The 19,228-nt window shown below is 46.9% G+C and overlaps 1 protein-coding gene across 1 annotated transcript in view; it reads right to left on the bottom strand.

Moving 5' to 3' along the window:
* The window catches only part of flna (filamin A, alpha (actin binding protein 280)), a 211,549-nt gene that overhangs the window by 154,022 nt on the left and 38,299 nt on the right, over window positions 1–19,228 (bottom strand). The window contains 6 exon segments of the mRNA XM_082962309.1: window positions 10,718–10,831; window positions 11,389–11,585; window positions 11,757–11,893; window positions 13,965–14,091; window positions 14,741–14,878; window positions 18,920–19,120. Coding sequence (XP_082818435.1) covers window positions 10,718–10,831; window positions 11,389–11,585; window positions 11,757–11,893; window positions 13,965–14,091; window positions 14,741–14,878; window positions 18,920–19,120 — 914 coding nt within the window.

Below are 19,228 nucleotides of genomic sequence, written 5' to 3'. Positions count from 1 at the left end.
CTATAGTAGGACAGGACAGCATGGAGTAGCTATAGCAGGACAGCATGGAGTAGCTATAGTAGGACAGCATGGAGTAGCTATAGTAGGACAGCATGGAGTAACTATAGTAGGACAGTGTGGAGTAGCTATCGTAGGACAGGACAGCATGGAGTAGCTATAGTAGGACAGAATGGAGTAGCAATAGTAGGACAGCATGGAGTAGCTATAGTAGGACAGCATGGAGTAGCTATAGTAGGACAGGATGGAGTAGCTATAGTAGGACAGGACAGCATGGAGTAGCTATAGTAGGACAGCATGGAATAGCTATAGTAGGACAGCATGGAGTAGCTATAATAGGAGAGCATGGAGTAGCTATAGTAGGACAGCATGGAGTAGCTATAGCAGGACAGCATGGAGTAGCTATAGCAGGACAGCATGGAGTAGCTATAGTAGGACAGCATGGAGTAGCTATAGTAGGACAGCATGTTGTAGCTATAGTAGGACAGCATGGAGTAGCTATAGTAGGACAGGACAGCATGGAGTAGCTATAGTAGGACAGCATGGAGTAGCTATAGTAGGACAGCATGGAGAAGCTATAGTAGGACAGCATGGAGTAGCTATAGCAGGACAGAATGGAGTAGCTATAGTAGGACAGCATGGAGTAGCTATTGTAGGACAGCATGCAGTAGCTATAGTAGTACAGGACAGCATGGAGTAGCTATAGTAGAACAGCATGGAGTAGCTATAGTAGGACAGCATGGAGTAGCTATAGTAGGACAGCATGGAGGAGCTATAGTAGGACAGCATGGAGTAGCTATAGTAGGACAGGACAGCATGGAGTAGCTATAGTAGGACAACATGGAGTAGCTATAGTAGGACAGGACAGCATGGAGTATCTATAGTAGGACAGTGTGGAGTAGCTATAGTAGGACAGGACAGCATGGAGTAGCTATAGTAGGACAGCATGGAGTAGCAATAGTAGGACAGCATGGAGTAGCTATAGTAGGACAGCATGGAGTAGCTATAGTAGGACAGCATGGATTAGCTATAGTAGGACAGCATGGAGTAGCTATAGTAGGACAGCATGGAGTAGCTATAGTAGGACAGGACAGCATGGAGTAGCTATAGTAGGACAGCATGGAGTAGCTATAGTAGGACAGCATGGAGAAGCTATAGTAGGACAGCATGGAGTAGCTATAGCAGGACAGAATGGAGTAGCTATAGTAGGACAGCATGGAGTAGCTATTGTAGGACAGCATGGAGTAGCTATAGTAGGACAGCATGGAGTAGCTATAGTAGGACAGCATGGAGTAGCTATAGTAGGACAGCATGGAGTAGCTATAGCAGGACAGCATGGAGTAGCTATAGTAGGAAAGCATGGAGTAGCTATAGTAGGACAGCATGTTGTAGCTATAGTAGGACAGCATGGAGTAGCTATAGTAGGACAGGACAGCATGGAGTAGCTATAGTAGGACAGCATGGAGTAGCTATAGTAGGACAGCATGGAGAAGCTATAGTAGGACAGCATGGAGTAGCTATAGCAGGACAGCATGGAGTAGCTATAGTAGGACAGCATGGAGTAGCTATTGTAGGACAGCATGGAGTAGCTATAGTAGGACAGCATGGAGTAGCTATAGTAGGACAGCATGGAGTAGCTATAGTAGGACAGCATGGAGTAGCTATAGTAGGACAGCATGGAGTAGCTATAGTAGGACAGGACAGCATGGAGTAGCTATAGTAGGACAACATGGAGTAGCTATAGTAGGACAGGACAGCATGGAGTATCTATAGTAGGACAGTGTGGAGTAGCTATAGTAGGACAGGACAGCATGGAGTAGCTATAGTAGGACAGCATGGAGTAGCAATAGTAGGACAGCATGGAGTAGCTATAGTAGGACAGCATGGGGTAGCTATAGTAGGACAGCATGGATTAGCTATAGTAGGACAGCATGGAGTAGCTATAGTAGGACAGCATGGAGTAGCTATAGTAGGACAGCATGGAGTAGCTATAGCAGGACAGCATGGAGTAGCTATAGTAGGACAGCATGGAGTAGCTATAGTAGGACAGGACAGCATGGAGTAGCTATAGTAGGACAGCATGTAGTAGCTATAGTAGGAGAGCATGGAGTAGCTATAGTAGGACAGCATGGAGTAGCTATAGTAGGACAGCATGGAGAAGCTATAGTAGGACAGGAGGGCATGGAGTAGCTATAGTAGGACAGCATAGAGTAGCTATAGTAGGACAGGACAGCATGGAGTAGCTATAGTAGGACAGCATGGAGTAGCTATAGTAGGACAGCATGTTGTAGCTATAGTAGGACAGCATGGAGTAGCTATAGTAGGACAGGACAGCATGGAGTAGCTATAGTAGGACAGCATGGAGTAGCTATAGTAGGACAGCATGGAGTAGCTATAGTAGGACAGCATGGAGTAGCTATAGTAGGACAGCATGGAGTAGCTATAGCAGGACAGCATGGAGTAGCTATAGTAGGACAGCATGGAGTAGCTATAGTAGGACAGCATGTTGTAGCTATAGTAGGACAGCATGGAGTAGCTATAGTAGGACAGGACAGCATGGAGTAGCTATAGTAGGACAGCATGGAGTAGCTATAGTAGGACAGCATGGAGAAGCTATAGTAGGACAGCATGGAGTAGCTATAGCAGGACAGAATGGAGTAGCTATAGTAGGACAGCATGGAGTAGCTATTGTAGGACAGCATGGAGTAGCTATAGTAGGACAGCATGGAGTAGCTATAGTAGGACAGCATGGAGTAACTATAGTAGGACAGCATGGAGTAGCTATAGTAGGACAGCATGGAGTAGCTATAGTAGGACAGGACAGCATGGAGTAGCTATAGTAGGACAACATGGAGTAGCTATAGTAGGACAGGACAGCATGGAGTATCTATAGTAGGACAGTGTGGAGTAGCTATAGTAGGACAGGACAGCATGGAGTAGCTATAGTAGGACAGCATGGAGTAGCAATAGTAGGACAGCATGGAGTAGCTATAGTAGGACAGCATGGGGTAGCTATAGTAGGACAGCATGGATTAGCTATAGTAGGACAGCATGGAGTAGCTATAGTAGGACAGCATGGAGTAGCTATAGTAGGACAGCATGGAGTAGCTATAGCAGGACAGCATGGAGTAGCTATAGTAGGACAGCATGGAGTAGCTATAGTAGGACAGGACAGCATGGAGTAGCTATAGTAGGACAGCATGTAGTAGCTATAGTAGGAGAGCATGGAGTAGCTATAGTAGGACAGCATGGAGTAGCTATAGTAGGACAGCATGGAGAAGCTATAGTAGGACAGGAGGGCATGGAGTAGCTATAGTAGGACAGCATAGAGTAGCTATAGTAGGACAGGACAGCATGGAGTAGCTATAGTAGGACAGCATGGAGTAGCTATAGTAGGACAGCATGTTGTAGCTATAGTAGGACAGCATGGAGTAGCTATAGTAGGACAGGACAGCATGGAGTAGCTATAGTAGGACAGCATGGAGTAGCTATAGTAGGACAGCATGGAGTAGCTATAGTAGGACAGCATGGAGTAGCTATAGTAGGACAGCATGGAGTAGCTATAGCAGGACAGCATGGATTAGCTATAGTAGGACAGCATGGAGTAGCTATAGTAGGACAGGATAGCATGGAGTAGCTATAGTAGAACAGCATGTTGTAGCTATAGTAGGACAGCATGGAGTAGCTATTGTAGGACAGGAAAGCATAGAGTAGCTATAGTAGGAGAGCATGGAGTAGCTATAGTAGGACAGCATGGAGTAGCTATAGTAGGACAGCATGGAGTAGCTATAGTAGGACAGCATGGAGTAGCTAGTGTAGGACAGCATGGAGTAGCTATAGTAGGACAGTGTGGAGTAGCTATCAGAGGACAGGACAGCATGGAGTAGCAATAGTAGGACAGCATGGAGTAGCTATAGTAGGACAGCATGGAGTAGCTATAGAAGGACAGGATGGAGTAGCTATAGTAGGACAGGACAGCATGGAGTAGCTATAGTAGGACAGCATGGAATTAGCTATAGTAGGACAGCATGGAGTAGCTATAATAGGAGAGCATGGAGTAGCTATAGTAGGACAGCATGGAGTAGCTATAGCAGGACAGCATGGAGTAGCTATAGCAGGACAGCATGGAGTAGCTATAGTAGGACAGCATGGAGTAGCTATAGTAGGACAGCATGTTGTAGCTATAGTAGGACAGCATGGAGTAGCTATAGTAGGACAGGACAGCATGGAGTAGCTATAGTAGGACAGCATGGAGTAGCTATAGTAGGACAGCATGGAGAAGCTTTAGTAGGACAGCATGGAGTAGCTATAGCAGGACAGCATGGAGTAGCTATAGTAGGACAGCATGGAGTAGCTCTAGTCGGACAGCATGCAGTAGCTATAGTAGGACAGGACAGCATGGAGTAGCTATAGTAGAACAGCATGGAGTAGCTATAGTAGGACAGCATGGAGTAGCTATAGTAGGACAGCATGGAGTAGCTATAGTAGGACAGCATGGAGTAGCTATAGTAGGACAGGACAGCATGGAGTAGCTATAGTAGGACAACATGGAGTAGCTATAGTAGGACAGGACAGGATGGAGTAGCTATAGTAGGACAGGACAGCATGGAGTAGCTATAGTAGGACAGGACAGCATTGAGTAGCTATAGTAGGACGCATTGGGGTAGCTATAGTAGGACAGCATGGAGTAGCTATAGTAGGACAGCATGGAGTAGCTATAGTAGGACAGCATGGAGTAGCTATAGCAGGACAGCATGGAGTAGCTATAGTAGGACAGCATGGAGTAGCTATAGTAGGACAGGACAGCATGGAGTAGCTATAGTAGGACAGCATGGAGTAGCTATAGTAGGAGAGCATGGAGTAGCTATAGTAGGATAGCATGAAGTAGCTATAGTAGGACAGCATGGAGTAGCTATAGTAGGACAGGAGAGCATGGAGTAGCTATAGTAGGACAGCAATTAGTAGCTATAGCAGGACATGACAGCATGGAGTAGCAATAGTAGGAGAACATGGAGTAGCTATAGTAGGACAGCATGGAGTAGCTGTAGTAGGACAGCATGGAGTAGCTATAGTAGGACAGCATGGAGTAGCTAGTGTAGGACAGCATGGAGTAGCTATAGTAGGACAGCATGGAGTAGCTATAGTAGGACAGGACAGCATGGAGTAGCTATAGTAGGACAACATGGAGTAGCTATAGTAGGACAGGACGGGATGGAGTAGCTATAGTAGGACAGTGTGGAGTAGCTATAGTAGGACAGGACAGCATGGAGTAGCTATAGTAGGACAGCATGGAGTAGCTATAGTAGGACAGCATGGAGTAGCTATAGTAGGACAGCATGGAGTAGCTATAGTAGGACAGCATGGAGTAGCTATAGTAGGACAGCATGGAGTAGCTATAGCAGGACAGCATGGAGTAGCTATAGTAGGACAGCATGGAGTAGCTATAGTAGGACAGGACAGCATGGAGTAGCTATAGTAGGACAGCATGGAGTAGCTATAGTAGGAGAGCATGGAGTAGCAATAGTAGGACATCATGAAGTAGCTATAGTAGGACAGCATGGAGTAGCTATAGTAGAAAGGGGGGCATGTAGTAGCTATAGTAGGACAGCAAATAGTAGCTATAGCAGGACATGACAGCATGGAGTAGCAATAGTAGGAGAACATGGAGCAGCTATAGTAGGACAGCATGGAGTAGCTATAGTAGGACAGCATGGAGTAGCTATAGTAGGACAGGACAGCATGGAGTAGCTATAGTAGGACAGTGTGGAGTAGCTATAGTAGGACAGCATGGAGTAGCTATAGTAGGACAGCATGGAGTAGCTATAGTAGGACAGTGTGGAGTAGCTATAGTAGGACAGCATGGCGTAGATATAGTAGGACAGCATGGAGTAGCTATAGTAGGACAGGACAGCATGGAGTAGCTATAGTAGAACAGCATGGAGTAGCTATATGAGGACAGCATGGAGTAGCTATGGTAGGACAGGACAGCATGGAGTAGCTATAGTAGGACAGCATGGAGTAGCTATAGTAGGACAGGACAGCATGGAGTAGCTATAGTAGGACAGCATGGCGTAGATATAGTAGGACAGCATGGAGTAGCTATAGTAGGACAGCATGGAGTAGCTATAGTAGGACAGCATGGAGTTGCTATAGGAGGACAGCATGGAGTAGCTATAGTAGGACAGCATGGAGTTGCTATAGTAGGACAGCATGGAGTAGCTATAGTAGGACAGCATGGAGTAGCTATAGTAGGACAGGACAGCATGGAGTAGCTATAGTAGGACAACATGGAGTAGCTATAGTAGGACAGGACAGCATGGAGTAGCTATAGTAGGACAGTGTGGAGTAGCTATAGTAGGACAGCATGGAGTAGCTATAGTAGGACTGCATGGAGTAGCTATAGTAGGACAGCATGGAGTAGCTATAGTAGGACAGCATGGAGTAGCTATAGTAGGACAGCATGGAGTAGCTATAGCAGGACAGCATGGAGTAGCTATAGTAGGACAGCATGGAGTAGCTATAGTAGGACAGGACAGCTTGGAGTAGCTATAGTAGGACAGCATGGAGTAGCTATAGTAGGAGAGCATGGAGTAACTATAGTAGGACAGCATGAAGTAGCTATAGTAGGACAGCATGGAGTAGCTATAGTAGGACAGGAGGGCATGGAGTAGCTATAGTAGGACAGCAAATGGTAGCTATAGCAGGACATGACAGCATGGAGTAGCTATAGTAGGAGACCATGGAGTAGCTATAGTAGGACAGCATGGAGTAGCTATAGTAGGACAGCATGGAGTAGCTATAGTAGGACAGGACAGCATGGAGTAGCTATAGTAGGACAGCATGGAGTAGCTATAGTAGGAGAGCATGGAGTAGCTATAGTAGGACAGCATGGAGTAGCTATAGTAGGACAGGACAGCATGGAGTAGCTATAGTAGGACAGCATGGAGTAGCTATAGTAGGACAGTGTGGAGTAGCTATAGTAGGACAGCATGGAGTAGCTATAGTAGGACAGCATGGAGTAGCTATAGTAGGACAGCATGGAGTAGCTATAGTAGGACAGTGTGGAGTAGCTATAGCAGGACAGCATGGAGTAGCTATAGTAGGACAGCATGGAGTAGCTATAGTAGGACAGCATGGAGTAGCTATAGTAGGACAGCATGGAGTAGCTATAGTAGGACAGCATGGAGTAGCTATAGTAGGACAGGACAGCTTGGAGTAGCTATAGTAGGACAGCATGGAGTAGCTATAGTAGGACAGCATGGAGTAGATATAATTGGACAGCATGGAGTAGCTATAGTAGGACAGCATGGAGTAGCTATAGTGGGACAGCATGGAGTAGCTATAGTAGGACAGTGTGGAGTAGCTATAGTAGGACAGGACAGCATGGAGTTGCTATTGGAGGACAGCATGGAGTAGCTATAGTAGGACAGCTGTGTAGTAGCTATAGTAGGACAGGACAGCATGGAGTAAATATAGTAGGACAGCATGGAGTAGCTATAGTAGGACAGCATGGAGTAGCTATAGTAGGACAGGACAGCTTGGAGTAGCTATAGTAGGACAGCATGGAGTAGCTATAGTAGGACAGCATGGAGTAGCTATAGTAGGACAGGACAGCATGGAGTAGCTATAGTAGGACAGCATGGAGTAGCTATAGTAGGACAGCATGGAGTAGCTATAGTAGGACAGGACAGCATGGAGTAAATATAGTAGGACAGCATGGAGTAGATATAATAGGACAGCATGGAGTAGCTATAGTAGGACGGACAGCATGGAGTAGCTATAGTAGGACAGCATGGAGTAGCTATAGGAGGACAGCATGGAGTAGCTATAGTAGGACAGCATGGAGTAGCTATAGTAGGACAGCATGGAGTAGCTATAGTAGGACAGCATGGAGTAGCTATAGTAGGACAGGACAGCATGGAGTAGCTATAGTAGGACAGCATGGAGTAGCTATAGTAGGACAGCATGGAGTAGCTATAGTAGGACAGGACAGCATGGAGTAGCTATAGTAGGACAGGACAGCATGGAGTAGCTATAGTCGGACAGCATGGAGTAGCTATAGTAGGACAGCATGGAGTAGCTATAGCAGGACAGCATGGAGTAGCTATAGCAGGACAGAGTGGAGTAGCTATAGTAGGACAGCATGGAGTAGCTATAGCAGAACAGCATGGAGTTGCTATAGTAGGACAGCATGGAGTAGCTATAGTAGGACAGCATGGAGTAGCTATAGTAGGACAGCAAGGAGTAGCTATAGTAGGACAGCATGGAGTAGCTATAGTAGGACAGCATGGAGTAGCTATAGTAGGACAGCATGGAATAGCTATAGTAGGACAGCATGGAGTAGCTATAGTAGGACAGCATGTTGTAGCTATAGCAGGACAGCATGGAGTAGCTATAGTAGGACAGGACAGCATGGAGTAGCTATAGTAGGACAGCATGGAGTAGCTATAGTAGGACAGCATGGAGTAGCTATAGTAGGACTGGACAGCATCGGAGTAGCTACAGTAGGACATCATGGAGTAGCTATAGTAGGACAGGACAGCATGGAGTAGCTATAGTAGGACAGCATGGCGTAGATATAGTAGGACAGCATGGAGTAGCTATAGTAGGACAGCATGGAGTAGCTATAGTAGGACAGCATGGAGTTGCTATTGGAGGACAGCATGGAGTAGCTATAGTAGGACAGCATGGAGTGGCTATAGTAGGACAGCATGGAGTAGCTATAGTAGGACAGCATGGAGTAGCTATTGTAGGACAGCATGGAGTAGCTATAGTAGGACAGGACAGCATGGAGTAGCTATAGTAGGACAGGAGGGCATGGAGTAGCTATAGTAGGACAGCATGGAGTAGCAATAGTAGGACAGGACAGCATGGAGTAGCTATAGTAGGACAGCATGGAGTAGCTATAGTAGGACAGGACAGCATGGAGTAGTTATAGTAGGACAGCATGGAGTAGCTATAGTATGACAGCATGGAGTAGCTATAGTAGGACAGCATGGAGTAGCTATAGTAGGACAGCATGGAGTAGCTATAGTAGGACAGGACAGCTTGGAGCAGCTATAGTAGGACAGCATGGAGTAGCTATAGTAGGACAGCATGGAGTAGCTATAGTAGGACAGCATGGAGTTGCTATAGGAGGACAGCATGGAGTAGCTATAGTAGGACAGCATGGAGTAGCTATAGTAGGACAGCATGGAGTTGCTATAGGAGGACAGCATGGAGTAGCTATAGTAGGACAGCATGGAGTAGCTATAGTAGGACAGCATGGAGTAGCTATAGTAGGACAGCATGGAGTAGCTATAGTAGGAGAGCATGGAGTAGCTATAGTAGGACAGCATGGAGTAGCTATAGTAGGACAGCATTGAGTAGATATAATAGGAGAGCATGGTGCTAATCACCCTAATATAGTGTCCCACTATTTCTGAATTTACCCAAATAACCCTAATATATGATCCCCTTTTCTGAGTTCACACTAATCAAGCTAATATAATGTCCCACTTGTTCTGATTTTACCCTAATAACCATAATATGGTGTCCCTCATGTTCTCAATTCACCCTAATCACCCTAATATAGTGTCCCACTTGTTCTGAATTCAACCTAATAACCCTAATTTAACCTCTCTTGGGTAGGGGGCAGTTTTTTGAATTTTGTATGAATGAGGTGCCCAATGTAAACTGCCTGTTACTCAGGCCAAAAGCTAGGATATGCATATGCATGGTAGTATTGGATAGAAAACACTCTAAAGTTTCCATAACTGTTAAAATAATGTCTGTGGAGTATAACAGAACTGATATGGCAGGCGAAAACCTGAGGAAAATTCATCCAGGAAGTGGCATTCTTTTGAATTGAGTGTTTTTCCATTGAAAGCCTATCCACCATATAAACGGATGGGACCTAGATTGCAGTTCCTATGGCTTCCACTAGATGTCAAGTCTTTAGAAATTGTTTCAAGCTTTTATTCTGAAAAATGAGTAAGAATGACAACATTATCTGAGTGGTCGGTGGAATGAACCAGAGCTTTTTGCGAGCACGACCGGGAGCACGCCCGCCGTTCTTTTTCCTTTGTATTGAATACGCTGTTGTCCGGTTGAAATATTATCGATTATAAAGACAATAGACAACCTGAGATTAATAAAAAACATTGTTTGACATGTTTCAACGAACTTTACCTGTACTATTTGGATCTATTCGTCTGCCTGTTGTGATCTCCTTTGAGCCAGTGGATTACTGAACAAAACGCGCCAACAAAACAGAGTTTTTTGGATATAAAGAGGGACTTTATCGAACAAAACGAACATCAAAGGTAAGTGATTCATTTTATTGCTATTTCTGACTTTCGTGACTAATCTACTTGGCTGGAAAATGTTTGTATGCTTTTGTAAGCGGGACGCTTTCCTCAGATAATCGCATGGTATGCTTTCGCCGTAAAGCCTTTCTGAAATCTAACACAGCGGCTGGATTAACAAGAAGTTAATCTTTCAGCCGATGTATAACACTTGTATGCTTTATGAATGTTTATGAGTATTTCTGTATTTTGAATTTCGCAATTTCACCGGATATTCTCGAAGTGGAACGCTACCATCCCACTTGTTCTGAATTCACCATAATAACCCTAATATATGTCAAGTATAAACTTGACAGAGTACTCAGGATCATTATTTCAGTTAGCGTTGCGAATGTAAGGTATAAATGAAGCTTGAGTCTGCTAAGCAGACGTACCTGGGCCAGGATCTTGAGAGGGGCTTTGCCTCCTAGTTTGGCGTCGACGGTGAACTCAGTCTGTTTCCCCACAGCTAGACCACTACTCTGTAGACCTGGACCATGCACGTTCACCTACACACACACACACACACACGCACGCACACACACACACACAACCCCCCCCCCCCACACACACACACACACACGCACACACACACACACACACACACACACACACACACATCATTAAACACAATCAGAGGGTTACCAGTTCAAATCAAATCAAATGTATTTATATAGCCCTTCTTACATCAGCTGATATCTCAAAGTGCTGTACAGAAACCCAGCCTAAAACCCCCAAACTACAAGCAATGCAGGTGTAGAAGCACGGTGTCTAGGAAAAACTCCCTAGAAAGGCCAGAACCTAGGAAGAAACCTAGAGAGGAACCAGGCTATGAGGGGTGGCCAGTCCTCTTCTGGCTGTGCCGGGTGGAGATTATAACGGGTCTGACAGGGAAAATCTGGTGGGATGTGTCGGAAAAAGAACGATTGCTGGTGTCAAGTCATAGATGCCTTCGAGCAAGGCACTTCTACCACTGCTCCAGGGAGCTACGCTGTTACTCACCATGTTTCAACCATATTATGGACAATAAAGTAATCTACACACACACACACACACACACACGTACCTTATCAGGGTAGTAGTCCTTGTTCGGAGCAGCAGTGATTTCAGCCATGAAGGGAGAGTGCTGGATGTCCTCGTTGTTACAGAGGACATGCACCGCATACTCTCCTGATTCCATTGGCCAGTATCGCACGTCAGATGACCCGTCGCCCTTATCGTCACACTCGATCTTCGCCTGGGACGGACCCTCCACCGAGAAACCTGGACACACACACACACACACCTTCTGATCAGAACACACACACCTTCTGATCAGGACACACAGGGTCTGTGTGTGTGTGTGTGTGTGTGTGTGTGTGTGTGTGTGTGTGTGTGTGTGTGTGTGTGTGTGTGTGTGTGTGTGTGTGTGTGTGTGTGTGTGTGTGTGTGTACCCAGTGTTTCCACGTTGTCTCCGACGGCCTCAACCACGAAGTCGGCAGATTTACCCATAATGCCGATCTCCAGGCCAGGCCCCCAGGCACGCACATTCTGTGGCCCTGCCTCCGAACCAATCTGCACCTCCTTCGGGCTACAACCCGGAAGTGACATCATCAGTCAGCGACCGCATTACAGCATCATCAGTCAGCGACAGCATTACAGCATCATCAGTCAGCGACAGCATTACATCATCAGTCAGCGACAGCATTACAGCATCATCATCCAGGGACAGCATTACAGCATCATCAGTCAGCGACAGCATTACAGCATCATCAGTCAGCGACAGCATTACAGCATCATCAGTCAGCGACAGCATTACAGCAGTCTTTATTTATTCGGTTGTGGAACAAAAAAGCTATTTGAAAGATGATAGCAGCTATTTAGAAGACTGTGATATGTGGTTGAAGGAAATGACTTAGTTGAAGGAACTGACTTAGTCGCACTGGATAAGAGACAGGTAAATGACTATCAAATGTACAGTGGCAAGAAAAAGTATGCGAACCATTTGGAATTACCTTGGCTTCTACCTGGGGGGGGATGTGTTACCTGTGGGGATGTGTTACCTGGGGGGATGTGTTACCTGGGGGATGTGTTACCTGGGGGGATGTGTTACCTGGGGGGATGTGTTACCTGGGGGGGATGTGTTACCTGGGGGGGATGTGTTACCTGGGGGGGTGTGTGTTACCTGGGGGGATGTGTTACCTGGGGGATGTGTTACCTGGGGGGGATGTGTTACCTGGGGGGGTGTTACCTGGGGGGATGTGTTACCTGGGGGGGATGTGTTACCTGGGGGGATGTGTTACCTGGGGGGGTGTTACCTGGGGGGATGTGTTACCTGGGGGGGGTGTTACCTGGGGGGGATGTGTTACCTGGGGGGGATGTGTTACCTGGGGGGATGTGTTACCTGGGGGGGATGTGTTACCTGGGGGGATGTGTTACCTGGGGGGTGTGTTACCTGGGGGGATGTGTTACCTGGGGGATGTGCTACCTGGGGGGATGTGTTACCTGGGGGGATGTGTTACCTGGGGATGTGTTACCTGGGGGATGTGTTACCTGGGGGGATGTGTTACCTGGGGGGGATGTGTTACCTGGGGGGATGGGTGGGATGTGTTACCTGGGGGGATGTGTTACCTGGGGGGATGGGTTACCTGGGGGGATGTGTTACCTGGCGGGATGTGTTACCTGGGGGGGGACCTGGGGGTGGTTACCTGGGGGGGATGTGTTACCTGGGGGGGATGTGTTACCTGGGGGGGATGTGTTACCTGGGGGGGATGTGTTACCGGGGGGGATGTGTTACCTGGGGGGGATGTGTTACCTGGGGGGGTGTTACCTGGGGGGATGGTGGGATGTGTTACCTGGGGGGGATGTGTTACCTGGGGGGTGTGTTACCTGGGGGGATGTGTTACCTGGCGGGATGTGTTACCTGGCGGGATGTGTTACCTGGGGGGATGTGTTACCTGGCGGGATGTGTTACCTGGGGGGATGGGTGGGATGTGTTACCTGGGGGGATGTGTTACCTGGCGGGATGTGTTACCTGGCGGGATGTGTTACCTGGGGGGGATGTGTTACCTGGGGGGATGTGTACCTGGGGGGGTGTGTGTTACCTGGGGGGATGTGTTACCTGGGGGATGTGTTACCTGGGGGATGTGTTACCTGGGGGGATGTGTTACCTGGGGGGATGTGTTACCTGGGGGATGTGTTACCTGGGGGGATGTGTTACCTGGGGGATGTGTTACCTGGGGGGATGTGTTACCTGGGGGGATGGGGGGGATGTGTTACCTGGGGGGATGGGGGGGATGTGTTACCTGGGGGGATGTGTTACCTGGGGGATGTGTTACCTGGGGGATGTGTTACCTGGGGGGGATGTGTTACCTGGGGGGGATGTGTTATCTGGGGGGGTGTTACCTGGGGGGGTGTGTGTTACCTGGGGGGATGTGTGTGTTACCTGGGGGGATGTGTTACCTGGGGGGATGTGTTACCTGGGGGGGTGTTACCTGGGGGGGTGTGTGTTACCTGGGGGGATGTGTCTGTTACCTGGCGGGATGTGTTACCTGGGGGGGTGTTACCTGGGGGGATGTGTTACCTGGGGGGATGTGTTACCTGGGGGGGATGTGTTACCTGGGGGGGATGTGTTACCTGGGGGGATGTGTTGTGTGTGTTACCTGCTGAGGATGTGCTGTCCTCCCCAGGTGATGGTTATACTGTATGTTCCGGGGGTGGTGGGGTAGTACTCAAACCCAAACACTCCGTCTCCAACATCCTTCATCTTACATGGCTCCTCCAGGCCCTCTGCACTCACAGAGAGAGAGAGAGAGAGAGAGATCTTTCATCTTCATATGGTGGAAACTTTACCACTACACTGCATATACCTATCCAGACCATTCATATCTGCACACAAGTAGTGTATGAAGCAAAAAGGCTATGGGTAATGTAGTTTCTAAAGCAAAGAGGCTGCTGGGTAGTGTAGTTTATTAAACAGAAATGCTGCTGGGTAGTATAGTTTATTAAACATATAGCCTGCTGGGTAGTGTAGTTCATCAAACATATAGCCTGCTGGGTAGTGTAGTTTATTAAACATATAGGCTGCTGGGTAGTGTAGTTTATCAAACATATAGGCTGCTGGGTAGTATAGTTTATGAAACATATAGGCTGCTGGGTAGTGTAGTTTATCAAAAATATATGCTGCTGGGTAGTGTAGTTTATTAAACATATAGCCTGCTGGGTAGTGTAGTTTATTAAACATATAGGCTGCTGGGTAGTGTAGTTTATCAAAAATATATGCTGCTGGGTAGTGTAGTTTATTAAACATATAGCCTGCTGGGTAGTGTAGTTTATCAAAAAGATATGCTGCTGGGTAGTGTAGTTTATTAAACATATAGGCTGCTGGGTAGTATAGTTTATTAAACATATAGCCTGCTGGGTAGTGTAGTAGACTCACTGGGGCCCTTGATGGTGACTTTGAGTTCTCCATTCCCAGCTCCTTTGGTGAAGACTCTGAAGTCAGCTGTCTCCTTCACCCTGAGGCCTTTAGGCTGGAGACCACGACCCTTAGCCCGAACCAGGCTGGGGTTACAAGCTGGAGAGGGGTGGGGGGGGTTTAGAGTTTAATACATAGAATTGAACACATAGTTTGAATAGAAACTGAAGGATGAGGACAACAACTGCCAGGAGATCGAGAGAGAGAGAGAGAGACGCAGAGAGAGAGACGCAGAGAGAGAGACCAAGACAGAGAGAGAGACCAAGACAGAGAGAGAAAGAGTGAGAGAGAAAGAGAGAGAAAGAGAGAGACAGAGAGAGACAGAGAGAGACAGAGTGAGAGAGGAGTAAACGTAACATTGCCTCCTTTATCTGTCCTTATTTGTAACTTTAAATCCTTCTCCTCTCATCTTCCCTTCCCTCTCATCCCGAGTTTGTCTGTCTTTGACCACAGCAGAAAGTGATGCATTATCTCCTCAGGAAGCAGAACTCCTATACAAGGCCCCGCTGAATCACTGTCACACACCACAATGGGGTGCGATGGCTGTGTGTGTGTGTGTGTGTGTGTGTGTGTGTGTGTGTGTGTGTGTGTGTGTGTGTGTGTGTGTGTGTGTGTGTGTGTGTGTGTGTGTGTGTGTGTGTGTGTGTGTGTGTGTGTGTGTGTGTGTTTTGAGCGAGATGACACACCAGTCTGAGAGAGGATGAGTCACAAGGATGAATGGTATAAGACACACACAGAGACAGAGAGAAGAGATACCCTCCCTCCATCCTTCTAGAGAGAGAAACAGAGAGACGAGAGACAGAGAAACGAGAGACAGAGAGACAGAGAGACAGAGAGAGATACCATCCCTCCATCCTTCTTGAGAGAGAGACAGAGAGACAGAGAGACAGAGAGACAGAGAGACGAGAGACAGAGAGATAGCAAGGAGGAGAGACAGAGAGACAGAGATAGAGAGATAGCAAGGAGGAGAGACAGAGAAGAGATACCATCCCTTCATCCTTCTAGAGAGAGAGAGAGACAGAAAGAGTGAAAGAGAGATAGCAAAGGGGAGAGACAGAGAGAGAGAGTGTGAAAGAGATAGCAAGGGGGAGAGAGAGAGAGAGAGAGAGGAGATACCATCCCTCCATCCTTCTAGAGAGAGATAGAAAGAGATATAGCAAGGGAGAGAGAGAGAGAGACAGAGAGAGTGAGGAGAGACCAGGGAACGCAGAATCATCCAGAGAGAAAGAGCAAGTGAATGAACAGTCAGACAGGAGAGAAAGGAGGAGAGGGAGAGAACATAACAAACAGACAGAAACGTTGTGTCAAACACTAGAAACTGAAACCCTGGAAACAGAAACCCTATAAACAAACACTAGAAACACAGAAAGAGAAACACTAAAAACACAGACTAGAAACACAGACACTAGAAACACAGACACTAGAAACACAGACTAGAAACACAGACTAGAAACACAGACAGTAGAAACACAGACTAGAAACACAGACTAGAAACACAGACAGTAGAAACACAGACTAGAAACACAGACTAGAAACACAGACTAGAAACACAGACAGTAGAAACACAGACTAGAAACACAGACACTAGAAACACAGACTAGAAACACAGACTAGAAACACAGACTAGAAACACAGACTAGAAACACAGACAGTAGAAACACAGACTAGAAACACAGACTAGAAACACAGACAGTAGAAACACAGACACTAGAAACACAGACTAGAAACACAGACACTAGAAACACAGACTAGAAACACAGACACTAGAAACACAGACTAGAAACACAGACTAGAAACACAGACACTAGAAACACAGACACTAGAAACACAGACACTAGAAACACAGACTAGAAACACAGACACTAGAAACACAGACACTAGAAACACAGACTAGAAACACAGACTAGAAACACAGACACTAGAAACACAGACGAGAAACACAGACTAGAAACACAGACAGTAGAAACACAGACACTAAAAACACAGACTAGAAACACAGACACTAGAAACACAGACACTAGAAACACAGACTAGAAACACAGACTAGAAACACAGACACTAGAAACACAGACTAGAAACACAGACTAGAAACACAGACTAGAAACACAGACTAGAAACACAGACACTAGAAACACAGACTAGAAACACAGACACTAGAAACACAGACTAGAAACACAGACTAGAAACACAGACTAGAAACACAGACTAGAAACACAGACTAGAAACACAGACACTAGAAACACAGACTAGAAACACAGACACTAGAAACACAGACTAGAAACACAGACACTAGAAACACAGACACTAGAAACACAGACTAGAAACACAGACTAGAAACACAGACTAGAAACACAGACCTAGAAACACAGACACTAGAAACACAAGCACTAGAAACACAGACTAGAAACACAGACACTAGAAACACAGACACTAGAAACACAGACTAGAAACACAGACTAGAAACACAGACCTAGAAACACAGACACTAGAAACACAGACTAGAAACAGACACTAGAAACACAGACTAGAAACACAGACTAGAAACACAGACACTAGAAACACAGACTAGAAACACAGACTAGAAACACAGACTAGAAACACAGACACTAGAAACACAGACTAGAAACACAGACTAGAAACACAGACTAGAAACACAGACTAGAAACACAGACTAGAAACACAGACACTAGAAACACAGACTAGAAACACAGACTAGAAACACAGACTAGAAACACAGACACTAGAAACACAGACTAGAAACACAGACACTAGAAACACAGACTAGAAACACAGACTAGAAACACAGACCTAGAAACACAGACACTAGAAACACAGACTAGAAACACAGACTAGAAACACAGACTAGAAACACAGACTAGAAACAGAAACACTAGAAACACAGACTAGAAACACAGACACTAGAAACACAGACTAGAAACACAGACTAGAAACACAGACACTAGAAACACAGACACTAGAAACACAGACTAGAAACACAGACTAGAAACACAGACACTAGAAACACAGACACTAGAAACACAGACTAGAAACACAGACTAGAAACACAAACACTAGAAACACAGACTAGAAACACAGACTAGAAACACAGACTAGAAACACAGACACTAGAAACACAGACTAGAAACACAAACACTAGAAACACAGACTAGAAACACAGACTAGAAACACAGACTAGAAACACAAACACTAGAAACACAGACTAGAAACACAAACACTAGAAACACAGACTAGAAACACAGACTAGAAACACAGACTAGAAACACAAACACTAGAAACACAGACTAGAAACACAGACTAGAAACACAAACACTAGATATGGAAACTAATTCTGTTTCATGTGTTGCTATGTTGACAGTGAAGGGTCTCTTGCTGATTTCCCCCTCCTCTCCCTCCCCCCTCCTGTCTCACCCTCTCCTATGTTGACAGTGAAGGGTCTCTTGCTGATTTCCCCCTCCCCTCCCTCCCCCCTCCTGTCTCACCCTCTCCTATGTTGACAGTGAAGGGTCTCTTGCTGATTTCCCCCTCCCCTCCCTCCCCCCTCCTGTCTCACCCTCTCCTATGTTGACAGTGAAGGGTCTCTTGCTGATTTCCCCCTCCTCTCCCTCCCCCCTCCTGTCTCACCCTCTCCTATGTTGACAGTGAAGGGTCTCTTGCTGATTTCCCCCTCCTCTCCCTCCCCCCTCCTGTCTCACCCTCTCCTATGTTGACAGCGAAGGGTCTCTTGCTGATTTCCCCCTCCTCTCCCTCCCCCCTCCTGTCTCACCCTCTCCTATGTTGACAGCGAAGGGTCTCTTGCTGATTTCCCCCTCCTCTCCCTCCCCCCTCCTGTCTCACCCTCTCCTATGTTGACAGCGAAGGGGTTCTTGCTGATCTTCCCCTCCTCTCCCTCCCCCCTCCTGTCTCACCCTCTCCTATGTTGACAGCGAAGGGTCTCTTGCTGATTTCCCCCTCCTCTCCCTCCCCCCTCCTGTCTCACCCTCTCCTATGTTGACAGTGAAGGGTCTCTTGCTGATTTCCCCCTCCTCTCCCTCCCCCCCTCCTGTCTCACCCTCTCCTATGTTGACAGTGAAGGGTCTCTTGCTGATTTCCCCCTCCCCTCCCTCCCCCCTCCTGTCTCACCCTCTCCTATGTTGACAGCGAAGGGGCTCTTGCTGATTTGTCCGCCAGCGAATGTAATGTAGATGGTGTGGGCCCCCTCCAGGGTGGGTTTGTAGGTGCAGCGGTACGAACTGTTGCCTTTATCCTCTATCTGACACACCACCACGTCCTTCTGACCCGCTGGGTCCATGATCACCACCTCTACCTCTCCCACACCAGCACCTGGAGACAGGGAGAGCCTTAGCACCTGGAGACAGGGAGAGCCTTAGCACCTGGAGACAGGGAGAGCCTTAGCACCTGGAGACAGGGAGAGCCTTAGCACCTGGAGAC

The sequence above is a fragment of the Salmo salar genome, chromosome 15 (genome assembly GCF_965601325.2).
Source record: "Salmo salar chromosome 15, fSalSal1, whole genome shotgun sequence".
NCBI lineage: Eukaryota > Metazoa > Chordata > Actinopteri > Salmoniformes > Salmonidae > Salmo > Salmo salar.
Note: the sequence above shows the minus strand (reverse complement) of the source record. Positions and strands in the feature narration are given on the sequence as shown.